Source organism: Eurytemora carolleeae, unplaced genomic scaffold (genome assembly GCF_000591075.1).
Source record: "Eurytemora carolleeae unplaced genomic scaffold, Eaff_2.0 scaffold1730, whole genome shotgun sequence".
NCBI classification, from domain to species: Eukaryota; Metazoa; Arthropoda; class Copepoda; order Calanoida; family Temoridae; genus Eurytemora; species Eurytemora carolleeae.
The window spans coordinates 12609-39384 of NW_019397618.1; the positions used below are offsets into that span (position 1 = coordinate 12609).

At 30.9% G+C, this 26776-nt stretch overlaps 3 protein-coding genes across 6 annotated transcripts in view; all 3 read right to left on the reverse strand.

The window, feature by feature from the left end:
* Positions 1 to 4181: 4181 nt before the first annotated feature.
* LOC111715206 (uncharacterized) lies at positions 4182 to 14369 on the reverse strand. Of its 2 annotated transcripts, XM_023490497.1 has the most exons (4): positions 14327 to 14369; positions 5030 to 5743; positions 4772 to 4889; positions 4182 to 4339 (listed from the first exon to the last, which is right to left on the reverse strand). In XM_023490497.1, the coding sequence occupies exons 2-4, from the start codon at positions 5699 to 5701 to the stop codon at positions 4206 to 4208; spliced, it is 924 nt and encodes a 307-aa protein (XP_023346265.1). In that variant the 5' UTR covers positions 5702 to 5743; positions 14327 to 14369; the 3' UTR covers positions 4182 to 4205. The 2 variants fall into 2 exon arrangements, 1 of the variants encoding a protein (XP_023346265.1); XR_002768188.1 differs by lacking the exons at positions 4182 to 4339; positions 4772 to 4889; positions 5030 to 5743 and adding exons at positions 12854 to 13706; positions 13971 to 14026.
* Positions 14370 to 14741: 372 nt separating this feature from the next.
* LOC111715207 (methylated-DNA--protein-cysteine methyltransferase) lies at positions 14742 to 24280 on the reverse strand. 2 transcript variants are annotated; one of them, XM_023490499.1, is made up of 10 exons: positions 24175 to 24280; positions 22603 to 22998; positions 22074 to 22147; positions 20133 to 20209; positions 20014 to 20063; positions 19265 to 19371; positions 18213 to 18272; positions 17737 to 17797; positions 15197 to 15257; positions 14742 to 15003 (listed from the first exon to the last, which is right to left on the reverse strand). In XM_023490499.1, the coding sequence occupies exons 2-10, from the start codon at positions 22653 to 22655 to the stop codon at positions 14992 to 14994; spliced, it is 555 nt and encodes a 184-aa protein (XP_023346267.1). In that variant the 5' UTR covers positions 22656 to 22998; positions 24175 to 24280; the 3' UTR covers positions 14742 to 14991. The 2 variants fall into 2 exon arrangements, with proteins under 2 accessions (XP_023346267.1, XP_023346266.1); XM_023490498.1 differs by lacking the exon at positions 14742 to 15003 and having other exon boundaries at positions 15004 to 15257.
* Positions 24281 to 26645: 2365 nt separating this feature from the next.
* Positions 26646 to 26776, reverse strand: part of LOC111715205 (oocyte zinc finger protein XlCOF6) — a 13608-nt gene continuing 13477 nt past the window's right edge. For both annotated transcript variants that reach the window (XM_023490496.1, XM_023490495.1), the window contains one exon: positions 26646 to 26720. In XM_023490496.1, coding sequence (XP_023346264.1) covers positions 26655 to 26720 — 66 coding nt within the window. In that variant the 3' untranslated portion in view covers positions 26646 to 26654. The remainder of the gene's footprint in view (positions 26721 to 26776) is intronic.

Sequence of the window (26776 nt, forward strand, 5' to 3'; positions counted from 1 at the left end):
ATGGTGAAAATGGTGAAACTTCTGATAACAGGAAATTGAGTCTTTGTCATAAATTCTGTTTTTCTAATCCCTATATCGTTGCAACGCAATCGCATTAATCTTAGATCCATGGATTGACTTGTTATGGATAACTTTAGGTAAAGCTGGGTTTCCAACCAAATTCTTTTATAAAGGATTTGAGTCATGCTACAAACTCATATATTCTAATCTCTTATATCTTTGCCACCCAATGTTTTAGCACTTACATATTTCAAATTATGAAAACTATGATGAAATAATGTAAGTTTGAAATATCTAAGGTTTACACCATAAGATTGCAAAGTTATAGGGATCAGAAAATTATAGTTTGCGGCACGGACTCAATTCCTTTAGCAGTATTATAAGCTACTGGTTTGCAGCATTAAATCTTGTTTTATTTTTTCCATTAGCAGACTTAACTAAATTAGTTTAAAGAGACTGTAGATGAAATTTCAAGTGATCCCATTTATAGAGTGGTACATGTTAGATTCACAACAGCACACCTGAAACCTAATATCGTTGATGAAATATATGTATTTTTGTCGCGTAAAATTGAGTTACTTGAAATTATGCAACTATCTGCAGTTCCTTTAAGAAATTAAATAAAAAGAAAATTCGCTGTTTATTGAAGCTTAAATCTTTTACATTGAGCTAAAACGTTTTTTAAAAATAAAATACAAAAAAGATCACGATCCCAAAAAAGAAACTAAGAAATTGAAAACCTTTTGCCTCATTCTTACAACCTTTTCATTTAAAAAAAAAATTTAGTGAACCAATTTCTCCTTTTCACAAAAAACTATTATTTATAAAAAAAATAACAAGAATTATTTGGAAATATCTGGAAGTTTAAAAAATTTAATCCTAAAATAATTTCTTCGTCAAGCATTATATTTGGGTCACCCTGCACATCTGTCATTTATTAAAGAGTTAACATTAACAAGTTTAGCAGTGGAATCTTAAATACTTAATTGAAACTGTGTTTTATTTTTTTATGTTTTAAAAAAACTGCAATTCAACTAATTTGAATATTTTGATAATATCTTCTAATGAATGTTTTCTTTTGTTTATGTTTTTAAAAACATTTTATTGTCAATTTAAGCAAATGCCATTAGTTCAAGGAATTTTTAGCCTAAAATCATATTTAAAGAAATTGAAAGCGTAATTTCAAATATACCCCTATACAAAGATGTCAATGCTCTATTCACCCTGAAAAGCTTCGTCCGATCAAGTATGAATTAGATATCCATGTTTGTAATTTAAAATCTGATTATTTTCAATTTTATTTTCTCTGCAAAAGTGACAAAAAAAAAATAATTGATACAGCAAAATACTTTAAAACCTCGAAAAACGAAAATATCGTCAATATTGTCGATCAGATTAAGATTTCAAAAGGTACCGTTGTGAATCGAATAATGCAATCTTTGCATGCAGGGTCACTTGAAAAATACCCTCACAGTCCCACTAGCCCAGAATGCTTAATTTTGACTTTTATATATTTGAGAGTTATTTATAAACAAAATACTGCAATCAAACAAACTTGAAAGTTTTGGTAATATTTTCATTAAGAAAATAGTTTTTCTTTAAAATAAAGTTTTGACTGAAATGAACAAAACTACCAGAAAACCAGAAAACTGTAGAATAGGAAGACGACATTACAGCATTTATGAAATGTATTTGATGTTGTTTAAAGCAAATAGCTTTACTTGAAAATTATTAAATAACTTATTAATTAAAATGGGTCTGTTTACGTTGCACAATTGCTATGTTTCATGTTCAATGCGCTATTAAAAGTCATAACTTGAGTTTGAAAGTCGACTTCCTATTCCAAAGTTTTCTGGATATCACTGTATTAAATTTCAAGCTAGGAAAAGCTAAGTTTTTCTAAATATATTTTTTCAAGCTTAACTTAATAAAATCAACTTTGAATCTTAATGTTCTGAAGCTGCAATTTTTCATTCGTTAATTCCTTGATAGGCTTTTTTAATTTTGATTATCTCTAAACGTCCAATGGGCAATGAAAGATCATTAAGGTGTTTTTCAATTATTATACCCCCAAATTATATCGTTGTGGAACTCCGAACTCAGACCTGATTAATAAATCTAAGAATAAACACTAAACTGTTTTATTTGATTTATGCTCAAGATTTTATTTATTTTCTTTAAAATCCATTTTCTTAGAATCAGATGAATTGCAACAAATATGTACTTAAAGATAAAACGCTCTTTAATAATTGAACTAATCGACACTGTCATTAGAAATATTTAATATTAAGGGTATCGTAGCATGAAAAATTATTTTGCGGTATGGAATAATTACAAAATATTCACTAAACCTTTTAAATAACTTGATATTACAAGGTTGCGTGATTATTCTGAAAGGGAGAGACCGGCTATGTAAAGTAATTGAAGGGAGAGTGCAGTATCATCGTGATTTTTTAAAGGATTCTTTTGATACCAATGAAATATTATTAGAGTGAAAATTTTCCAAGTAAGAGCGGGACCTTAATTTGTACAAATCTCACTACGACGGGATAATTAAGAGGGATCCGTATTTACAATCATTTAATAACAAAGACGAACAACATAACAACACTTATATTGTAAACCAAGTAAAGATTAGTTTAATTCCACTGTATACAATATAAAGTGAAATATTAAACTATAGTAGATTAGTTTTATCGCCCTGTAAACTGTTAAAAGAGATATAAACCTAGAGCTAAATACCCCTAAAAAGTGTTAATTCATATATTATCCCAGAGGAGTTAAATTCTTCCTGGATTTCCAGGAACTCGGACTTCCTACCTCTCTTGATCTTCCAGAAACCAGCTCAGATATAGTTGTAATCTTATCCTAAATACAGATATAGTTGTAATCTAAATACAGAGATAGTTGTAATTTCTTATCCTGAATACAGATATAGTTGTAATCTTATCCTGAATACAGATATAGTTGTAATCTTATCCTGAATATAGAGATAGTGATAATCTTATCCTAAATACCAATACAGTTGTAATCTAAATACAGAGATAGCTGTAATTTCTTATCCTAAATACAGATATAGTTGTAATTTCTTATCCTGAATACAGATATAGTTGTAATCTTATCCTAAATAGAGATATAGTTGTAATATTATCCTGAATACATAGATAGTTGTGAACTTATCCTGAATACAGATAGTTGTAATCTTATCCTAAATACAGATATAGCTGTAATCTTATCCTAAATACAGATATAGTTGTAATCTTATCCTAAATACAGATATAGTTGTAATCTTATCCTAAATACAGATATAGTTGTAATCTTATCCTGAATACAGATAGTTGTAATCTTATCCTAAATTCAGATATATTTTTAATCTTATCCCAGATACTGATACGATTGTAATCTTAACCTGAATACAGATATGGTTGTAATCTTATCCTAAATCCTGCAATCTAGTGGGGGGGGGAAAATTATTGGTTTTAGTTTGGTTTGATTGGCATTTTCCACTCATTTCTGGCATTTACTAACTCCATCAAATAAAGGCTTCATTTCCTACCTTTAAGCTTTCACCTTGTTTTATATCCTTCATTATAGTCATTCGTTTAACATTAACTACAAAGATCTGTAAGAAACTGAATTTATTTTAAGTTACATAAAAATAGTTTTACTCTAAGAGGAAAAATGTAACTTTTTTAAATCTTCAGAAAAGCTACTCTGCAAAACTTTGAAAAATTATTGTATTTGTTTATATTCTAATTTCTAATTTCTAAAATTTACTTGTCGTCAATTTACTATATTATATATATTAATTTCACTATATCAAAAGGAAAATATCTTACTTTTTACAATTTTATTCTTAATAATCCTGATCTTTTAACATAATATACTTAATTTGACATATAGTGCAAGTACGCTACTACAAAAACTCGATTTTTGGGTAAAATTTATCTATGTTACTTTTTTTAAGTTGATTGAGTAAGATTATCCGCGCGAAGCGGCAAAAATTTTTTACATTTTTTCTTTTAATGGTAATCATGGACATTAAGAGTGGAGATCAAGTTACTAAACCGGGATGTTTGTGTCCCAAAGATTCTAGGGGGGGGGGGTAATTACCCCAAGGATTCTAAGGGGGGTAAGTAACCCCAATAACCCCCCTTATTTACGCCACTGCGTGCATTAGTGTAAATTAACACCCACGCCCCCTTTCAAGCAACTTCTATTTTGAATTTAAATAAAATAAACCTGAAAACTTTTTTAAAGAGGCGACGATTTTTTCTCTTCTCAAGTCCAACATCTACTCCCGTTGGGGCGGACATACTTCGAGAAAACTGGACGCCACCTGTACAAACGGCAGCCATTTTTATTCAGTTGCGGCAAAAACTGACCATGTGGTAATTTTTATAATTTTTAACGAGACGGATAGTACACATGGCGGCCTTTTTTTAAATTGCACAGATAGCTCAAAAAAGGAGGAGATTGGTAGAAAAAAATTAGTGGAATTATACTTAGTTCAGTTGGGGGTGGTTTGGCGAAAATCGTGTATTTGTTAATAGAAAATAATCATTTTTCTTTTAATATTATTTTACTGTTGATGTTATTAATGATATTGTAATTATTTATTAATATGAAAGATAACATTCTTAAAGTTGATCAAGCTCTGCAATATACATGTTTACTCTTATAAATTAATTTTTATGTTAGTGTTAGACTTATCGCTTCTGCCGAATGCAAAAATAATAAACAATCTGGTGGTATAAAAAAGGCAAATTTCCTAAGTTTTGCGAAGATCTATGCTGATTGCTGGTTGCTCCCTGGACTCCCACATCTCTAAATACCTCCAGCTCTTTCAAATCAAAGGAGTCCTCACTTCCACTCCCACTTTCCTCCTCCTGATCATTAAGGCCAAACTAACCTTAGGATCGGGGGGACTTTTCTATCCCCTTGTACTTAGAAATTCTATATTTTTTATCCTTATACACCCCTCCCTCCCCCCCTCCCCTAAACACAATGCTTCTAGTTCCGCCTTTGCCTGGTAAGCTGTATTAAAGACACCATAAGCACTCTTTATAGGCTTCTTCTCTGAACTTCTCTTCCGCACTTCCTGTTGGAGCTTCCCTGCACCATGAGATCTTTTTTGAGGTCTTACAGCATAGTGTTTATCTTCGGTCTCAGGAAAAGCAGCAGGTACAGCGACAGTATCAACTGTATTGATGTCTAATGAGACATTTTTTTCCACAGATTCACTACTAGTGCGTGCTTGCCTTGGAGACGTTTGATCAATATTTTCTACCCAACCTGTTGTTCCAGATTCCTCTTTAGAAGTCAATGCGTCATTGTTTACTGGCATTAGGATTGGTTCACCCTTTGGATTCTTAGATAAGTCACTGTCTTTCTTTTTCAAGTTTGTGTTTCCATCATTTAAGATGGCCTCTCCAAAACTGACTCTTCTTACATTACTCAGACTGCCAACTAAACCAACTTTTGGTATAGCTCCTAGAGGTCTTGTAGAGATTTGATCAGCACTCCTACCATCTACAGGTTTTATAGTTACATCAGCATTCATATCTGTTGGAGCATCTACGGTATCTTTAATTGCTTCTTCCGTGCTAGTGTTTTCATCAGCAGTTAAATCATCTTCGCTGTTTGTATCATCATTTCCTAGATGTTCTTCTTTTGTCTTCTTGTCATCATCATTATTCATTCTGACAGCTGTCTTATCAGACACGTCTTTAACGTACAAATCCTAGACATAAAAATTAATTTTTCATCAAAGGTTAAAATAATCCTAGAAAATCATAAAAGTTCTACACACTGGTGCCTACTGCCTGGTCTACATATTCAGTTGTAATTTCTGTTTGTCTATCTGTCTGTCTGTTGGTTTGTCCGATCATAACTCAGGAACCCCTTGACCGATTTGCCTCAAATATTAATTGGGTAACTCGGAAGGACCACAGACATTGAGTTGAACTGGTCGACTATAAAAGCGAAAATTTAGTTTTCTGTTAAAATCGTTAAAGTCTAGATATATTTGAAACCCCCTAGTCCAGATATATTTTAAACCCCCTAGTATATATATATCTTTGAAACCCCCTAGTCTAGATATATTTGAAACCCAATAGTCCAGTTTTATTTGAAACCCCCTAATATGTATATCTTTGAAACCTCTTAGTCTAAATATATTCGAAACCTCATAGTTAAGATTTATTTGAAACCCCCTAGTCTATATATTTTTAAAACCTAATAGTCATGATATATTTGAAACCTTCTAGTCTAGGAATTAATGTAACCCCTAGTCTAGATATGATTGAAACTTTCTAGTCAAGATATATTTTAAACCCCTTAGTCTAGATATATAGGAAACCCCCTAATATGTTTATCTTTGAAACACCCTAGTCTAGATTTCTTTGAAACACCATAGTCTATATACATATATATGAAAACCCGTAGTCTAGATATATTTAAAACCCCCTAGTCAAGACATATTTGAAATCCCTTAGTCTATATACATATATATTTGAAACCCCATAGTCCAGATAAATTTGAAACCCCTTAGTCTTTATATATTTGAAACCCCCTAGTCTATGTAAATTTGAAACCCCCTAGTCTATATATATTTGAAACCCCCTAATCCAGATAAATTTGAAACCCCCTAGTCTTTATATATTTAAAACTCCCTAGTCCATATAAATTTGAAACCTCCTATTATATATATTAGAAACCCCCTAGTCTTGATATATTTGAAACACCCTAGTCCAGATTAATTAAAAACTCCCTAGTCTATATATATTTGAAACCCCCTAGTCTATATATACTTACGAAACCACCAAGTCCATATAAATTTGAAACCCTCTAGTCCATATATATTTGAAACACCCTAGTCTAGATATATGTGAATGCCCCGGTTAATTTATCTATTTATTTGAAACCCCCTAATTCAATATTATGTTTGAAACCCCCTACTCCGAACAATGTCTGTACCTCTCTACTGTTTTAGAAGAACTGAGAGAAAATTTACTGAAAAGCAGTGCTTCTGCTTAGTATTCAGTTTTCAGAATTTAGTTTTTTATCAGTAACGTTTTTTATCGATCTGGTCAAAACATATTTATCTATCTAAATAATATTTAAATGTATCTGATTTTCAATCAAAGATATTAATGATCTGCTTAATTATAAAGAGAAATACATGAGCATGGCTTCAGATTAAAAAGTTGTACTTAATTCACTTGAGTTTTTTAGGCGTCGAATTTTGTGATTTTTTTTTGTAAATTTTGGTCGATTTTTAAAATGGTACATTTTTTGATTTTCTTAAAATACGTTGAAAAAAATAATAACTTTGTTCTTTTAATTTTGATTCACCCTGTTAAAGTTTTTATCGTGTACATAGCGTGTTCAATGTTCATACTTTTCAATTATTCAATTATTTATCCGATATGCAAACACAACTATCTCAAGTTTTCTGGATGAAGCATTAATTTTATTTCAACCCATATCTATAAATTAAAGGTTCGTGTAGTCGGGATCTGAATTTACGAAATGAAAATCTTAGAATTGATTTAAAAAATATTTGATTGATTTTATAAAATTTCCTTTTTGCTTTTTTACTTAAATTTTATATTACTTTCTGGTAAAATTGAAGAATTGTGTTTTCTGGGTCAACCGTTGTATTTGAATATTATTCGGTTAAGGACAGAAGCTGTTAAACTAATAGTTATAATGATAAAATATGTTGTAAAACTTTATCATTGTTTACGTAGCGAATAGAAATCATAAAAATAAAATAATTAAAAAAATAAAAAAAATATTTGATACATATCTTGAATAGCTAATATAATCTAAACGATTTTGTTGGAAAACATATTTTGATGTTTTTGAACTTTTTTGTGAATTTTAATTTGTACAGTGAATTGAAAGTAATAAAGTTATGCAAAGTTATTATTATTACAACACACTTCTGACGTGATATCAGATTTATTTTATTATATTTGTAACTTTCCGTTCATAAAGCACGACTATGTTCACACCTGTCTGTTTGTGTGTTTTGACGTTAAAACGGCCGAATATCGGGCCCAATTTTTTTGCCAACTATATGAGCCATTGAAAGTTTTCTTGAAGTTAAAACATTAAACAATATATCGTTTTCAAAAAACAGTTTAAGCATTATCTGCAGATTAAATATCCAAAATTTTACCAATTTCTTTTAATTCAATTTGATTTTCTAATATTTGATTTTTACTTGTTTGAAAAAAACTTTTATTTCCTAAACTTTTAATTCAAAAATAACTTAATGGCTTAATTTACTCGCACAAAGATATTAAAAAGTTATTTTCCATCTTGTCCGAGCAATATATTAAAGCGAGTGTTCGCGAAATTGTTAACTAATGAAAGGGGGTATAGGCTTACGGCAAAAAATAATCGCATTTGATCGCTACTAATCTTACTTCTATCTATTGCGTCTATAGCGAGAAAATTGTTAAAAACGACTTAAACTGAAGAACGTAGCGTCCGTACATTCAGAAAGTTCGTTTTGTATACAAAGCACTTAACACGCCAAAAAGTTGGCAGCCAGATGTCTCAGCTCTCGATGCTTTCAATGATTACACGTGGCAGAGACACCTAGCGTTAAAAAAGTCGTTTTAAGTGCATTGTTTATAAAACAAATAACAAATTATGATATTTGTATGGACTCTACGTTCTTCCGTTCAAGTCGTTTTTAACAATTTTCTTCTTATAAACGCAACAGATAGAAGTAAAATTAGTACCGATAAAAGGGATTATTTTTCGCCGTGAGCCTGTACCCCCTTTCATTTTTTTTTGCGAACACTTCCTTTAAGGTCAAATTGTTGAATAAGATATGCGTCTTAATGGAAAGGCATGACTTAGAATGAATATATGCAAATACATGTCTTTTGTTTCTTTTTTATTTATAGTTAACATAGAATAGATACGGTTAAGGTACACTCAGGGTACACTTGTAGATAGATAGATATATAGATAAATATTTGTTGGAAAAAATTCAAAGACTGGCACTTTAATTGTTAACCACGATTTAAGGAGGGGTATGATTGATTCCCGTATCTGTATTGAAGGTTTTATTTCAGGAGAATTTGTTATTTTTGACACTAAAATCTGAAGTTTATACGCGTAGTTTTTGTTGTTTTAGCTGAACCCCTGTATAAAAGTAAGCGATCAGTATCCTGTTCTCTCACAGTTTTCTACAGACACAGTGACCTCTGCCGTGGAATATTTATTAAAATGCATTCATAGCAATTAGCAGTATGCTTCCATGACAATGCTTGCCCATCTGCCCAGGCAGGAACTTGGTGGAAGTTGGGCTGGGCATGTTCCAACTTTTTCTAGCCGTTTCGTTAACGGTTAGTTCCAACCGTTAAAAAAGAAAAATTTCAGGTAGCCGTTAATTTTAAAGGTAAGAACGGAACGTTCGTTTCGTTAACTACATTTATCGGTTTTTTAAAAAACGACTTTGAGTTATTGATCTCAATTTTAATAACAATTACGTTAATGGACAATTTTCAACAATCGGCTCCAGTCGTTAATGGTCTATTTCAGCATTCGCAAAACGCCGAAAAATTTTCGTTAACGGTTACGAAATCGTTCATGATGCAGCCATTAATGGTTATTTTGTAGTATTAACAGCGTTAATGGTTTGTCAAATGTCAGCACTAGCAGTTGAACTATATTTATCCTGTTCTGCACGGACTGAGTAGTATTTATGATGTCCAAAAATAAACTATATTTATCTTATTCTGAGGAGAACACAGATTCTTTCCCGGCTGGAAAGACTCAAAAATTTTAAAATCAAAATCAAGGTACCGCGATCTATTCTCAGCATTTAAAGTTGTGAACACAGAAGATGACATCTAAAAACATCAAAACACGTAAAAAAATTTTTTATACAAGTTTAATGCAATTTTCAAGCAGAAAAAAAGACGAAATTCACCAATTTTAAAAAATAAATCCGTTTTCGTTTTCAACCGTTTATTTTAATTACATTTACGACTGATCCGTTTCGTTAACAGTTTTTGCAGTTCGTTAACGGACTATTCCGTTAATTTTCGGAAACTTCTGTTCCGTTAACGGAACTTTGCCCAGCCCTATGAAGAGGTGGGTTGGTGCAGGGATATACGCTCTCATCTATCTCTATTATTTACCCCAATAATTTCATTGCACAATGCAAGAAGAATGTGCAAATCACTTCAGAGGGAATTAACAATTGAAATTAATCATTTTTCAATATTTAGTTGATGGATTTAATATGCATTGTTGTTCAGAAGAAAGGGTTTTGGGGTACAGTTGTATATCGAACACGCTAATAAATAAATAGAAGGTCACTTAAATTTATGCTTGCAGTCCCTTTCAGTAGACAATTTTTGAGAAATACACATTTCCTGCTAAAAATGTAAATAAGGATTTTCTTTTTAATGGAGAAAAGTGAGTTTGAACGTTTTAAATAAAATTTAATAAGTTGTTTACTTCCAGAACTTCTTCAAAATCTTTGTTTTGACGATTGATTGATTGATATTCAATTATTAACATTAATCAGGCAGATCGACAGAGAGAATACAACTTCAGAGACAATTGGAAGGAATTTATACCGTCTGTTTCCATATTCATGATTCCCTACAAATATAAACTTACTTTTATCTTTGCCAAATCATTAAAAAATTCAATAAAAAACTAGATTCAAGCCTTAATTCAACCCTAGGTTCGTAATATTTCAATAGTTTCAGGTCGTCTTTATAATATTTCAAGAGTTTCAGGTAGTCTTTATAATATTTCAAGAGTTTCAGGTCGTCTTTATAATATTTCAAGAATTTCATGTCGTCTTTATAATATTTCAGGAGTTTCAGGTAGTCTTTATAATATTTCAGGAGTTTCAGGTAGTCTTTATAATATTTCAAGAGTTTCAGGTCGTCTTTATTATATTTCAAGAGTTTCATGTCGTCTTTATAATATTTTAGGAGTTTCATGTCGTCTTTATAATATTTCAAGAGTTTCAGGTCGTCTTTATAATATTTCAAGAGTTTCATGTCGTCTTTATAATATTTTAGGAGTTTCATGTCGTCTTTATATTTCAGGAGTTTCAGGTCGTCTCTAAAATCTCATCCTTTGTGGGCTACCCTGTAGATACATAGAAGGAAGAATAATTAAATGAATCTAGAAGACTGGCTGAAGTGCTTGGCGCTGCCTGTGAAATTTTTAAAATCGAATTCTTATGAAAAAAATTTCGATAAAAAAATTCCAATTTGTAAGCCTTTGTTTCCCCCGGGGTACTTAAAGAGTTCCAATAAAAAATTTCAGCCCAGTCGGTCCAGCCTTTTGGCCAGCTATGGCTAACATATAATCAGAGAAAATATAAATGAGCGAAGAGCTTTATTATATAGATAGATAGATAGATAGATAACAGGAAAGATCTGAGGTAGATTTATAACTAGATAGATAGATAAATAACAGGAAAGATCTGAGGTAAATTTATAACTAGATAGATAGATAAATAACAGGAAAGATCTGAGGTAAATTTATAACTAGAAAGATAGATAGATCAATAACAGGAAAGCTCTGAGGTAGATTTATAACTAGAAAGATAGATAGATAAATGACAGGAAAGATCTGAGGTAGATTTATAACTAGAAAGATATATAAATAACAGGAAAGATCTGAGGTAGATTTATAACTAGATAGATAGATAAATAACAGGAAAGATCTGAGGTAGATTTGTTAACTAGATAGATAAATAACAGGAAAGATCTGAGATAGATTTATAACTAGAAAGATAGATAAATAACAGGAAAGATCTGAGATAGATTTATAACTAGAAAGATAGATAAATAAATAATAGGAAAGATCTGAGGTAGATTTATAACTAGAAAGATAGATAAATAAATAACAGGAAAGATCTGAGGTAGATTTATAACTAGAAAGATAGATAAATAAATAACAGGAAAGATCTGATGGAGATTTATAACTAGAAAGATAGATAAATATATAACTAAGTAGTTCTACAGAAGATTGATGTAGCTTTAAGCCTTTGTCATTGCATCTGACACAGTCTCATCTTTTGTGGGTAATACTGCATCTATTTATTATTTTTAACTCAGGTTTTCAATCTCAACTTGCACATTTCTGTCAAAATGCTCCAAATTCTCATAATTAAACCATAAAGAACAACAGTACCTTCCGCATTATTGATTTTAAGGTTACCGTTATAAATAAAGGCCACTTAAGCGAAAGTTTAGTTAATCGTCTTCTAATTTATGTATACACACTCTTCAATAGTATTTGAAGTTTTTCAAGCATTAAGTAAACTTAATAACTTAATTAAAAAAACAAAAAACTAAAATAATAGACATTAAAAAACGTGCAGTAAAAAAATAAAATTTATTAGTCTAAAAAGTACAAAAAAATACTGTCCTACAAAAGTTAAATGAAAAAAATAATTGAGGCTTAAACACAGAAAATAATTAGATTTATTTTTATTTTTCGATTTATTTTATATGATGAAATCAGATGCTGTGTTTATGCCAAAAATAAAAAACTATTTTTAACTAAATTGAATGAAAAAAGGAATACATTTAGATTTAAGTAAAAAATGAAATTCCTTCATCAAAGGTATTTCAATGAAAAAATTAAAACTTTAAAAGCTACCCTCAAAATTAAATATACACAGTGAGAACCAGAAAACTATGGAATAGGAAGACAACTTTTAGAAACATGTTAAGGTTTTAAATAGTCCTAAGAAGCATGAAACACAGCAATTTTAAAGTGTGCACTTAATTAGGCAATGAAGTAACCAGTAAATATATCTGATTTGATTAGGCTATGAAGTAACCAAGTAACCAGTAAATATATCTGATTTGATTAGGCAATGAAGTAACTAGTAAATATATCTGATTTGATTAGGCTATGAAGTAACCAGTAAATATATCTTATTTGATTAGGCTATGAAGTAGCTAGTAAATATATCTGATTTGATTAGGCTATGAAGTAACTAGTAAATATTTCTGATTTAATTAGGCAATGAAGTAACCAGTAAATATATCTGATTTGATTAGGCTATGAAGTAACTAGTAAATATATCTGATTTAATTAGGCAATGAAGTAACCAGTAAATATATCTGATTTGATTAGGCTATGAAGTAACCAGTAAATATATCTGATTTGATTAGGCTATGAAGTAACCAGTAAATATATCTGATTTGATTAGGGTATGAAGTAACTAGTAAATATATCTGATTTAATTAGGCTATGAAGTAACTAGTAAATATATCTGATTTGATTAGGCAATGAAGTAACCAGTAAATATATCTGATTTGATTAGGCTATGAAGTAACCAGTAAATATATCTGATTTGATTAGGCTATGAAGTAAATAGTAAATATATCTAATTTGATTAGGCTATGAAGTAAATAGTAAATATATCTGATTTGATTAGGCTATGAAATAACTAGTAAATATATCTGATTTGATTATGCTATTAAGTAACTAGTAAATAAATATGATTTTATTAGGCTATGAATTAACTAGTAAATAAATATGATTCGTAACGACATCTCATACACCTAAATATTGGCTTACTGTCGTCTTCATATTTCAAAGTTGTCTGGTTCTCACTTAAGAAAAAACTTGTTTTTATTACATCTGTATAAACAATAAATGTGTTAGAGAGCAGCTACAAAAGTTTGATTTTCCTAGACAGTCAGGGTGTCCCACGAAACATGACAGTAGGGGAATAGAAAATGTCTGCTTCCATACCTTGTTAAGTTGTTTGAGAGATTAAAAAATATCATATGGCAGTCATATTACAGTATAATTGATTTAAAGTAAAACATATTCGAGTAGAAGATCTTTTTAACAAAATAAACTATAAAAAGTCTTTAATATCTTATACAGTGTATGGATGAAGACCTTTGAAACTATTCAGCAACTGTCATGTTTCGGAGGACACCCTGTACCTAAAGAAAAGCACGTTTGGAATTTAACCTGTGGGAAACTACTTCAGAGAAAGCACCTATAAGAAGTACTTTAAAAGTACCTTCCGGCAATTAACTTTGGGAAACTTCCGTTTGAAATGCACTTTTGGGAAAGAATCTTATCAAAAGCATATTTGGGTGGAGTATTAGGGGAAAAAATCCTAATTAGTCGAAAGTTCCTAGGAAAATACTTCTGGGAAAACATCTCTCAGAAAATACCCTTGGGATAGTATCTTTCAGTTTAGGACAGAACCATCGTGGAAGTACAACATAAAAATCACAGAATAATCACGAAAAATGTCGAACTAATGAATAATCACAAAACACGTCGAACTAACCTTAACCTAACATTGTTCTGCAATCATTCAAACATTCAGATCTGCAATGGTTGATATTTAAACTATAAGATAATTAATCCTTTTTTGGACATTTTTGCAATATTAAGGGTATTGACGTCTCAATTTTTTTATTAACTTTTTTGACTTAAGAAGATTAATTTGTTTTGAATAAATAAACAGTTTAATGACAGTATGAATATATAACACATGAATCTCAGGGGCCTATGTAAAATTGGAGATAAATGATAAATTTTTTCATAATTTAAGATTTTGAACAGAATTATAACCCTACTACGGGGGAGGGGGAAGAAAATAATTTTTTTTCAACAGTAAACATTAAAATTTAATTAAGATTGCTATAAAGTAACCGATGTCCTATTTTAAACAATAATCTTTTTATCGTAAAATATCATTCCTTAGTGCCTGGATTCTTGTTAGCTTTTTTAGTTCTCAGCTGTCATACAACTGTTATAAATATCTTTAAGCTGTTGAATATCGGTAATCAGAACATGGCTGGCAGCTGTCATTCACAATCTGTTTGATATCTCCAATTATGGAAAGTAGAGTAGCTGCCATCTTTCATCTATAACCAGTTATGTTTCTGCAGTCTTAGACAGTAGCTGTCATCTGTAATATTGCATCGGCCCATAACATTTTCTTCATTTTTACAGCTGCACCTTTTAAAAACAAAAATTCCGCTACTTAAGAATTAATTCGTCAGCTAACTATTTCATCAACTGATGAAATCTGATGAAATCTGATGAAATCTGATCAATTCTGATCAATTCTGATCAATTCCTCGACTTTTCTCGATGATCATTGATCAATGTTGGATCTTATATTCTTCTTCTCATGATTGATAAACCAGACCTTGAGATTGTCCCTAGTTCCCCCACTGTAGTGACCAGGATCTCCGCCCACTCTTGTTACCCTACAATATATCAGTTCTAGGGTTAAAATATCAGTTATATGGTTAAATATCAGTTCTATGGTTAAATATGAGTTCTATGGTTAAATATCATTTCTATGGTTAAATATCAGTTTTAGGGTTAACTATCAGTTCTTGGGTTAAATATCCGTTCTAGGGTTAACTATCAGTTCTAGGGTTAAATATCCGTTCTAGGGTTAACTATCAGTTCTAGGGTTAAATATTCGTTCTAGGGTTAAATATCAGTTCTAGGGTTAAATATCAGTATAGAGTCTGTTTTATAATATATAAAATATAATATTTGACAATTAAGAGAAATATTAGGGGTTCTCATATCAAAATGAGTCTAATAGAAAAACGCATAAAAGTATCAGCATACATTCTTAAAGTAAATTTGAATCATAAAATCAAGAAATGCGAATTTTGATAAGAATATTGTACTTGCTCCCCCCCCCCCCTTAAAATACCAAAATATGCTCCAACTTTATAATAATTAGGACAGAATATTGAGTTCTTCCATCAGGCGTTAAAGGAAACATTCGTGATCAAGCATTTTAAATTCAGATTTACATGCATATATATAATATATATAATATATATAATATATATGCATTTAAGCGTGATGCATTTTAATTATTCATGTTTATCAGATACTTTTCATTACAGATTCATAATCTTACAATATTAAAGAAAAATTTGAAATTAAGGATGAAACTGTTTTTAAATAAAAATCCACCTCTCTTTGGTATATTTAAAAAAATTTTGAGAATTTTTTTAAAAATGTTGAGAATTTTTGCTTTTTTGTACAGATCAAATTACTAACATAAGACAGAATTTTTTTTATCAAAATATCAGTCATGAAATACTGAATCCAGAAACGATAAATTCGTAAAAATCCCTTCAAAATTAAGCAATATCAGCAAAAAACCCTTTTTTTTAAAGATATTAGTCTGAGTTTCGGAGAACAGTTTTTTAGCCAAAAATAAAACAGTTTTTCAACACTCATCTTTTGATAAACATATCAACAACTTTGAAAAAAAATAAAAAAATCGACCTTCCCTTATGATCGCCGTTTTTTTAAATTCAGGGAATATTAGTTCCAAAATTCAAGAGAATATATCTTTAAATCCAAGTCGAGTAGAACAAAATTACACCATATATTTATAAAAAATGGCTAAAACTATAAATTGAAACAATAAATGTCATTTTTAAACGAAAAATAAGGTGTGAGAATCAGTTTTGATGACTTTTGATTTCATTTTCGAACATATCCCAATTTTAAAACAATTACTGGATTTCAGCTCATGTCGCGTTTTCGGAACATATCCTGGTTTTGAGACAATTACCGGAATTCTTATCAATGTTAATTTTCAAGTATTTACGCACTTATGAAAAAAACTAGATTTTTGATAAGGTAAAATATAAAAAAATAGGAAATAAAAACAAACTGTTCATTTATAATTTAAAAATTACTACAGCATTTAGAAATTAAAATATTAATATCATTTGTTCTTACAATATAGATTGAACTAGAAATGCGGGAAACTGTTTGTTTAAAATGCTTGAAAAAAAATCATCCATTAACAGATAAAATGTGGAAACTTAGATTCTAGAAATAATTCAGAAGTTAATTTAGTCTTCAAAAGATAACTTTTGTTTCAGTGATTTATTTTGCAAGTTATGAAGTGATTTTTGTTTTGAATGGTGGATTATACTCTAAAACGGGAAAGTGGGTTTTGTCTCGAAAACGACAATGTTTCAAATTCAGAATATGTTCGAAAATGGAAAACCTATCATTGTCTTGAAAACGGTGAAGAGCTTAAATATAAAAATAAACTCCTTTTATAATTTTTTTTTTTTTTTAAGTTTACAATTGGGAATTGTTGTCCTCGTCATGTTTAATAAAATGTTGGTTATATTTTTTATTATCGATTTTTACTCTGTATATGGGCCGGGATCCCAAAAACTCAGTCTTTTAAATTTGTGCCCATTTCTAACACTCAGTGTTAGAAATGGGCCAAGTGTTAGTTTTGGAACTTATATCCCTGAAATCACTGAATATGTTTTGTTTTTTTTTCTATTTTATTTTACTAATATTGCATCTAACTTGCTGATGCCTCATATTTTGCGGTTGCAAAAAGGATTTGATATTTTCGATGAACTAGTTTCACCCTTACTTAAAATTTCCAGTTTATATTAGTTTCAAAGGGAACCTTCTTAATATTTTGTTATTATATTTCTTTACAGTTACAGGGTCTGCCATTGTAAAAATAAGAGTGACCCCCCCCCCAACTAAACATAGTCATGTCCAATTCACAAAGGTACTTATCACACCTTTATCTGTGCAACAATGACAAATATGTCTTATTCATACTCGATCAGATATTGATGTAAATGGTACCGTTGTGAATCCGGCTATCAACTATTTGTTTTGTAAGGTCAATTGAATTACGTAAATAGTCCCTTTAAACCCCATATTTACCTATGGCAGGGAATAATAAGGGAAACAGGATTCATCTTCATTGCTGTTCCAACCGCCTGGGCTAAAAACAAGAAGCTATGTTTTAAGTAAATTATAAAATTGCAGGAATTAAAAACTTAAGAACAAAGTCTTGACGGGAGAAAACCTTAGTTTCTTATTCCTGAAAGAGGAGATGGGACTGAGATTTTTGTTTGTCATCTTGATCATGACAAATTTATTTTATTTATTTATTTATTTATTTAAATAAATATGGATTTTAATATTATCTCCATAAAGAATTTAAAGAATTTAAACCGCGTCGCTGAACCGCCGAAAACCGGTTCCAATTGAGCACCGACTCAAATCTCGAAACATTGAATACAATTTCAAATGGAACCAACAATGTTTAAGCCGCGTCTCAAATTCTTTAAATTCGGCCTCTAAGGCTATGGAGTCCTACGAATAAAAAACATATTTAAAAATAACATAAAAATAACCTGCTTTAGAAGAGCCAACTGCAGCGGCCACTTCACCGTAGCTAGCAAGTTCTCCAACCCCTGTAGAATATTAGTATCATTCGTCGCACTTAAAAGAGTATTCCAGGGATTTATAATTATAACACACTCCTCCCCCCAGTTGAGGAGTTTTTTTTTTTTGGATGAATAGGTACAATAAAAGGCAAGTTGTTGTATTATCCTTAATAAAACTTTACCCCCGAAAATATAGTTATTTTACCCAATTCAACGATATAAAAACCTTTGCTTCGAATCCATCTTTTTTCTATTTTCTGAAGAAAAACAAATAATTTTAAAGAAATGATTTTTCAAGAAAATATAAACAATGTTTACATTATCACAAACTGTACTGTGCTGTGATGAACTTTTATGTACACTAGTGATGTACTTTACTGTACAATGATGTACTCAACTCTACACAGTGATGTTAGTAACTGTAACACTACACAGTGCACACTTACAGTATTGTACTTTAACAGTAATGTAATTAACTGTACCACTACCAAGTACACAGTGCACAGTACTGCATATTAGTATAGAGTGATGTACTTTACTGTACAATGAATAGTGATGTACTTCACTGTACAATGATGTGCTTAACTGTACAATGATGTACTTAACTGTACAATGATGTACTTAACTGTACAGTGATGTACTTAACTGTACAGTGATGTACTTAACTGTACAGTGATGTACTTAACTGTACAGTGATGTACTTAACTGTACAGTGATGTAATTTTCTGTACCATTCTTTTATTCTTTTATTCTTTGCTTTACAGTAATGTTTTTAACTGTACATTTAAGTAATTTACTATTATTGTAGTCTACTGTATTCGAATAATAAAGTATAAAACTAGGTAATGTAGTTTAAAAAGATACGTATAACTTTTTAGATTAGAAAATATTGGTGAAAAAACTGCCCATTGTTTTAAGTATTTTTCAAAGATAACCAAATTTTCTACTTAAGATTCATTAGGATTATGTTACATCTACAAAAGAAAAAATGCCCCTGTGTTCAAGAACTAATTATTTACCTAGTTTTGAGTATATGTAATCCCAGACCTTACTTCTGAAGCTTTGTTGGGGGTCAAGAATATATGGGCACACTGTAGGTAGCTTCATACTCATACATTCATCTAATCTAGAGAATACAGAATACAGGAGGTAGCTCCATACTCATACATTCATCTAATCTAGAGAATACAAAATACAGGAGGTAGCTTCATACTGATACATTCATCTAATCTAAAGAATACAGAATACAGGAGGTAGCTCTATACTGATACATTCATCTAATCTAGAGAATACAGAATACAGGAGGAAGCTCTATACTGATACATTCATCTAATCTAAAGAATACAGCACCAGCTCCATAGTGATACAATCATTTAATCTAGAGAATACAGAATACAGGAGGTAGAACATACAGGGTGTCCCACATCAAATTAGACCGCGTCAATGGGTCTAAATTACGATTTGGGGGACAAATCAGAAAATTTAAGAAGAATGAATCATTTTAAAAAATTTAATAAGGCCAATAGAAATTTTTTTTGGCAGAAAATGCTAGATTTTTTTAGTATTATGTGCGTATTTAGGTGTTAAAGATTGGAGATAATCTAATATGATATGGGACGCTCTGTACATTCATGCAATCTAGAAAAAAAACACTGACTAAATTTTCAAAATAACTTTATAACAGGGTTCATATTTAATGTATGCCAAGAAAATAGAAACATAAATGTCCAAAAATAATGTTGAGGGTAAAACTAAAAATGAAGAAAACCTGTTAAAATATGCATCCAGCCACTGCTCAGTATACAAAGCGGGAGAACACTGAAATGAAAAAATAGAGATTATTTTCATTTTTTTATAAACTTTTATTCCAAGAAGGTTGGGGGTTACCTTGTTTAAATTTCTGACAGGAATCTCTAGATCTATTTCTGGATATTCTCCTTGTTTTAGTTTCACCAGGTGCACACCTCATGTTAAAATACTATTAGTCGTCTTTTAACCAATTTTTTATATTTGGCATATCTGCTGGTTTGAATCCATGAGACATCGAAACAGCTTAACCAATCAGAGCTGAAAACTTTAGAATGGTGGATATTGAGATTAATGCTTGATCCTCTCTTTTTCTTAATATTGTACTTGTATCCTGAAAAGTGTATAAAATTCAACAAATCAGAGTCGCATATATAATGCCGATAAATTTGAAATTATGCGCCATTTAAGATTATATACAGAAACGAGAGGGACTCGCTAATTTAGAAAAACCGGTTTTTGATTTTTCTCTACTATATCCAAGAAAGAACGGGTTAAGAAGATAATCAAAAAGTGTGTCCATTGGATACTCAAATTAAGTAATCGAGATTAAGGATATCTCATTTTAAAGTTTTCAGCTTGGATCAAATTTTGTGGTAACTCACCCAAGGAATGGTTTCGATTTGAAAATCTGTTGCAAATCTACCAAAATGAAACGAAAAAATCCGTGAAATTTTTCATGATTGTTTGATGTTTGCCTGTTATTAATCTAGACAAAATAAAGCTTGCGAATTAGAAAATCTAAGATTATTACTAGAAAGATGCAATATTGCAAAGCGCCCTGAGCTGAAAACTTAAGAATGGGATATCCTTAATCCTGATCGGATAATTAATCTGGAGATTAAAAATGAGAGGAGAACAAGCAATATTTAATCTCGAGATTAAGAAAAAGAGTGGATTAAGCCTTAATCCCGATATCCACCATTCTAAAGTTTTCAGCTCTGAGCTGAAAACTTTAGAATGGGATATCCTTAATCCTGATCGGATAATTAATCTGGAGATTAAAAATGAGAGGAGAACAAGTAATATTTAATCTCGAGATTTAAAAAAAGAGTGGATTAAGCCTTAATCCCAATATCCACCATTCTAAAGTTTTCAGCTCCGAGCTGGGAACTTTAGATTGGTGGATATCGGGATTAATGCTTGATCCACTCTTTTTCTTAATCTCCTGAGCTGGGAACTTTTGAATGGTGGATATTGGGATTAATGCTTGATCCACTCTTTTTCTTAATCTCCAGATTAAATATTGCTTGTTTTCCTCATGAATTTAATTTCCAGAGCTGGGAACTTTTGAATGGTGGATATCGGGATTAAGGCTTAATCCACTCTTTTTCTTAATCTCCAGATTAACATAATCTAGCAAGATTATCTTAAAAGTGTATGAAAAACGATAAAATTCAAATTAATATTTAATCATCTGAGAAACTGTAGCAGCCAATCAGAGAAAAGCGGGCAACCAATGAGAGAACAGAAATATTCTCATTGGAGAAAACAATTAACGGATATCCAAGGAGAGAGAAAAGAAGTGGATTAAGGACTAAAATGAAAAGTTTCCACAGTGGATATTCGGATCAAGAAGTCAGGATTAAAGTTTATGCATTCTAAAGTTTTCAGAGCTGAAAACTTTAGAATGGGATATCCTTAATCCCGTTCTGTTAATGAAATTCATGAGGAGAACAAGCAATATTTAATCAGGAGATTAAGAAAAAGAGTGGATCAAGCATTAATCCCGATATCCACCATTCTAAAGTTCCCAGCTCAGCTCAGATTAATTAACAGATCGGGATTAAGGATATCACATTCTAAAGTTTTCAGCTCTGTTTCGACTCTCTAAATATTTCAAAAGACAAAAAGTTAAAATAACTATTGATAGTTATTTAAATTGGAAGTTAGTGATTTAAATTCTTGAAAAATGCTATTAAATCTTGATGCACATCAAACTTAAAAAAGAAAATAATAATTGTAAAAAACATAAAAAGAGAAGATAGAGGAAAAAGTAACTAAGCTTTTGCTGTTCCTCACCTAGGTTACATTGTTCAACTTCCCATGTTCCAACTGGGGAAGATATCTGGAAAGTATCCATATTCAAACAATTCCTAAATGGAACGTCACTTTAAATTTAACACAGAAAATGCGGGAGATTTAAGTAAGTTATCAACTTCAAAGAGATAATTTAGTAGCAACCTTGCTTATATTTGCAATATTTTAAGTTTGCAATTACGTTTGCTAAAAGTAAAATACATAGAACAAAATAAATACAGAAAACAGAATATATATTAAGTTGTAAACTCTGTTTGTCTGTTTGTTTGTATGTCCGTTCAGAACTCATGTACCAGATTTGCCTTAAATTTGATTGAAGCACTCAGAAAACCCAAAGGGGGAATGTTTTATATTCTAAGTTGAGTGGGTTCACTTTTATAGGGAAAAATAGCTAAAATCGTAATTTACGACTAAGCGCGGGTAAACGGCGGGAGTATATAAAAGTACCCTGGGCAACGTTGGGTATAAAGGAAATGTTATTCCCAAAAACAGAAAAGCAAAACAAAAATACCTTGCGCCTTGTCTTTTTAACACTTTATGTCTTCCTCCCTTTAAAGTAGCCATTTTTCACAGTTAGTGTATCTGCAAATCCCAGGAATGAAATAAATATTTCTAAAGGGAATGTTCACAAATTTCCAAAAATGGGTACAATTAATCCAATATTTAAATTTTTTTTTAAATGGTTGTAACATTATCGGAATTTCTTGGGATAAATCATTTTTCAAAAAACGATAAACAATCCCTTTAGGATTTTAATCACAAAATATTAATTTGTTGCAATGAATACGAGAAAATTTCATAGACTGAATGTATCACTAGAGTTGAAGTATATACGATATACAGCTGATTACAGGTAGGTCAGGTAGTTACTTCACGGGTAGCCGGGTATGCGGGTCAAACAGGTAACCTAAAACAAGGTAATAATATAATATATATTCATATAAATATTACATATGTGCAGGGTTACACGCAAAGGATAGGACTATAAAGACAGACCTTAAACTCTTAAAATATGATGATCCTAAGGTTAAAATAAGTTTTCTTATATAGTAATATTAGGCTTATCTAACGATTTGGAAAAGAGACAAACAAGTTTACAGTTGCAGGGAATCAAAAATATAAAAAACTGACAGTGTAAACCTGTACGTAATCTTAAGAAAAGAAATCTTCAACACGGGATTTGAATTTAAATCATATGTAGATCTGTATGAATTGTTAAAAACTATCATTTTTTGAACGATGATATTTTATTTTATCTTACTTTAAATCTTTCACGCTCTGACCGTGAAAAAAAAATTCCATTCTTACACGGTCTGGGCGTTAAAGAATGAAAATTCTACACCCCCAGTGTAAGAATAAGCATTCTTATACGATAGGTTTACTTGTATGGAACCCAACAGATATGATATTCCAAACATCTCAACTATTTAATCTACCATATGAAAATAAAAAATTATTATTTTGTATGCAGTTTGGATCCGCCTAACCAGGGTAGGTTGATAATAAAGGGAGTGTTCGCGAAAAATACAAATTCAGAAAGATGCAACATTCAACTCGGATCGTAAACAAATCAATTTAATTCCAAACAAATATTACAAACAATAGTCATCGATTATTTTTCGACGCATTCGTAAATAGTTGATATTTCATAAAAAAGGGTGAAGGATAAGTTATGAGAAATTTTTATGTTTATGTTTGGATGATTTTCTGCAAAATTTCTAATCATTGATAATTTTAAAAATACATAATACAGATATCAGGATCAATATGCAGATAATGTTCATGTTTATTTTAAACGAATACATAATACAGATATCAGGATCAATATGCAGATAATGTTTATATTTATTTTAAACGAATACATAGAACATCAAAATAAATTTAGAACGTTTCCGTTTTGTTTAAACCGGTGTTTATAATATCCAAGGGGTAACTAATATACCAACCAAAACCTGTTAAAAATTAACGTTTTGCTCTCAAGAACAAATCTTGACTGTGAGCTGATGATCTTTAAATGGTTTATCTCTGATCCGTATAAAATTAAATGGATCCTCCGTACAGGTTTAGACGATTAAAGATATACCTATAGTTGCTTGTCTTTGAAGCATGCCGAGATCTAGTTTTGCCTTGGCAAGTTTTCCAGCAATAACCGTGGCATCTTCCTCAGTCTTCGCGTCCTTAAACGCATCTCTGTACAGTACACGCAAACTTAGTCGGATAGCTCGGGAGATAGCAGAGGTACATGGAGAGGGAGGGGTAGGAAATGTTTAATGTGGGAAATAAGGGTTGTTTACATTTTATTGTGGCGTATTAACAGCTCAGGAACTGGTTTAAAAAAGCAAACTTCAACATAAAACAGCTTTGAAATCTTGCAAATTGTATTGAATTTTTTCTAAAAACGATCCAAAACGATATGTGTAGTTTGTACATTTTAATACTAGACCAGTGAATGCTCGATAAGAATTGATATATAAATATTAAATATACATACACTTATATGACTCTGGTTGTGCTCAAGAAGGGCTGCGCATGTTCTTGAATTTTGAAACCGTTTGGTTTACGTTCGTTAACGAGGCCCGCTATTTAGATCATTTGTTCATTTCAAAATCTATCCGTTCCAAATACTTTAGTTCCATCTTTTCATTAACGATTGTCTTTTCACTGTTCGTAATGTTTAAGTCGTTTACTATAATTGATCGTAACGATTTGTGATCGCTAACGACGATGTGTGATCGTTAAAGATGTGTGATCGTTAGCGATGTGTGATCATTAGCGATGTGTGATCGTTAAGAGCGCTCCTATTTTGCTGAAATTTTCAACGAACTAAAAAATTGGTTATCTTACTTATTATTTAAAAAAAAGTTTTAAAAAATATCGATTATGGCACGGTATCGGTACCATGAAGAATCTACATTGCAAAATACTTTTTGAATACACATGATTTTTTGATATAGCAACAGGATTTTACAATAATTGATTATCCTTGTGCAGAATTAAGAATATAAAAATCCGTAGTTGAATTTGCACACAATGAATTGTCTTTTATTTGGCAAGACTTGTACTTTTCATGGAGGAGGAAGGGGGGGGGGAGAGGGTGGAAATGGGAGGGGAGTTTCAAATCATCAAGGATTTAAAAAATAAGTTTGGGTTTCCTAATCCGTCTCTGAAAGTAGCTTCTAAAGTTGAAATCTGGAAACCTAAAAATAAAGTGAAAACATGAGAACATGAGAACATGAGAACTTGAGAACATGAGAACATGAGAACATAAGAACATGAGAACATGAAAGGAAACCCCATATTTCACTCCAGGACGTAGTGCTCCAGCGGGCAACCTGAAGTCCCATGAGAAGGACATATTATTATCATCATTATTATTGTTTTCAGGAAAAAATTAAGTCTTCTAATTGGATTGCGGATTTTAAGCTTGGAAACCATTTTTATCTTTTAACAAGGCCATTTCGTATTTTACTCAAACATATATACAATTAGATTGTTTTATATTCAATAAATATTAACTAGGGATCCCAGCAACTTGACTAAATTAGAGTCGTATAAATGAAAGGTTTAAACTTGGCAAGGTTACCAGTAAAACATGGACCAACCCAAGGATGTAATGCAAGAAAAGTTATTTCAGAAGTGTACGCACTACGCATCTTTTGTACTGCAGTGTACTGTCTCTGGGCGGTAATCTAAACGCATGACGGATGTTACAGCCTGACATGGGATCCATCTTTCACATAAAAAAATCAATGAAATGTTCTGGTCGTAGAAAACTATTATGTGAATTATAAAAAATTATCAAATTTAATGCTTTTAACCTCCTCGGACACTTAACGAAAACTGATGCATCTATTCTTGTTTACAAATTCCGCCCAAAGAGAACTGATTTCAATATGTGCGCAGAGTATACACGACAGCAATTCACTTTCCTTGCATTACACCCTTGGACCAACCAAGAAAAAAACCCTACGAAAATAATCAACAGACAAATTAAAATTTCAAACCTGCTTGCTTCTCTCATTAAAGCCTTGTATGTTTGCAGGGAGGATGGACCGGCCATTTTGTTAAAATTGTTTAAAACCCGTTTTTCTGAAAATATTATATTTTAACAATTGTACTTGTATTTCTATCTAATTTGGTGATTATTTTTCAAATTAAAACATATAATTTTATTAAATTACATGTGACCAGGGATTTTAAAAAAGTATATAAAAAAACGTTACATTTTTCATAAACGATCTGACAAATTTCTGAGGTGTTAACTTTTGCATGAACTGGATTAACTTAATCAGAGTAAGAAGAAAAATGTTCCCTGTTTATGATCAATGAGAAACGAATGCATGTCTTCAAATCATTTAAACCAATTTAAAAGCTCAGTGTCCGAATTTAATGAATTTGAGCCGCGTCTTAAACCGGTTTCAATTGAGCGCCGGCTTAAATCTTGAAACATGGAATACAATTTTAAGTGGAACCAACCAAATTTAAGCCGCGGCTCAAATTCTTTAAATTCGGCCTCTGATAAGATAATACATAAATATAAAGCTTTTGGTTTTCAAAATTTAATTAAACGTGCATCTCCACACATTCTCCCTCCTCTACCAGTTCCATCGGAATTATTACATCTCCAACCTTCAAACAAAAAAAAATTAATTTTCATCGTTAAAAATTTCCGAATCCCCCCCCCC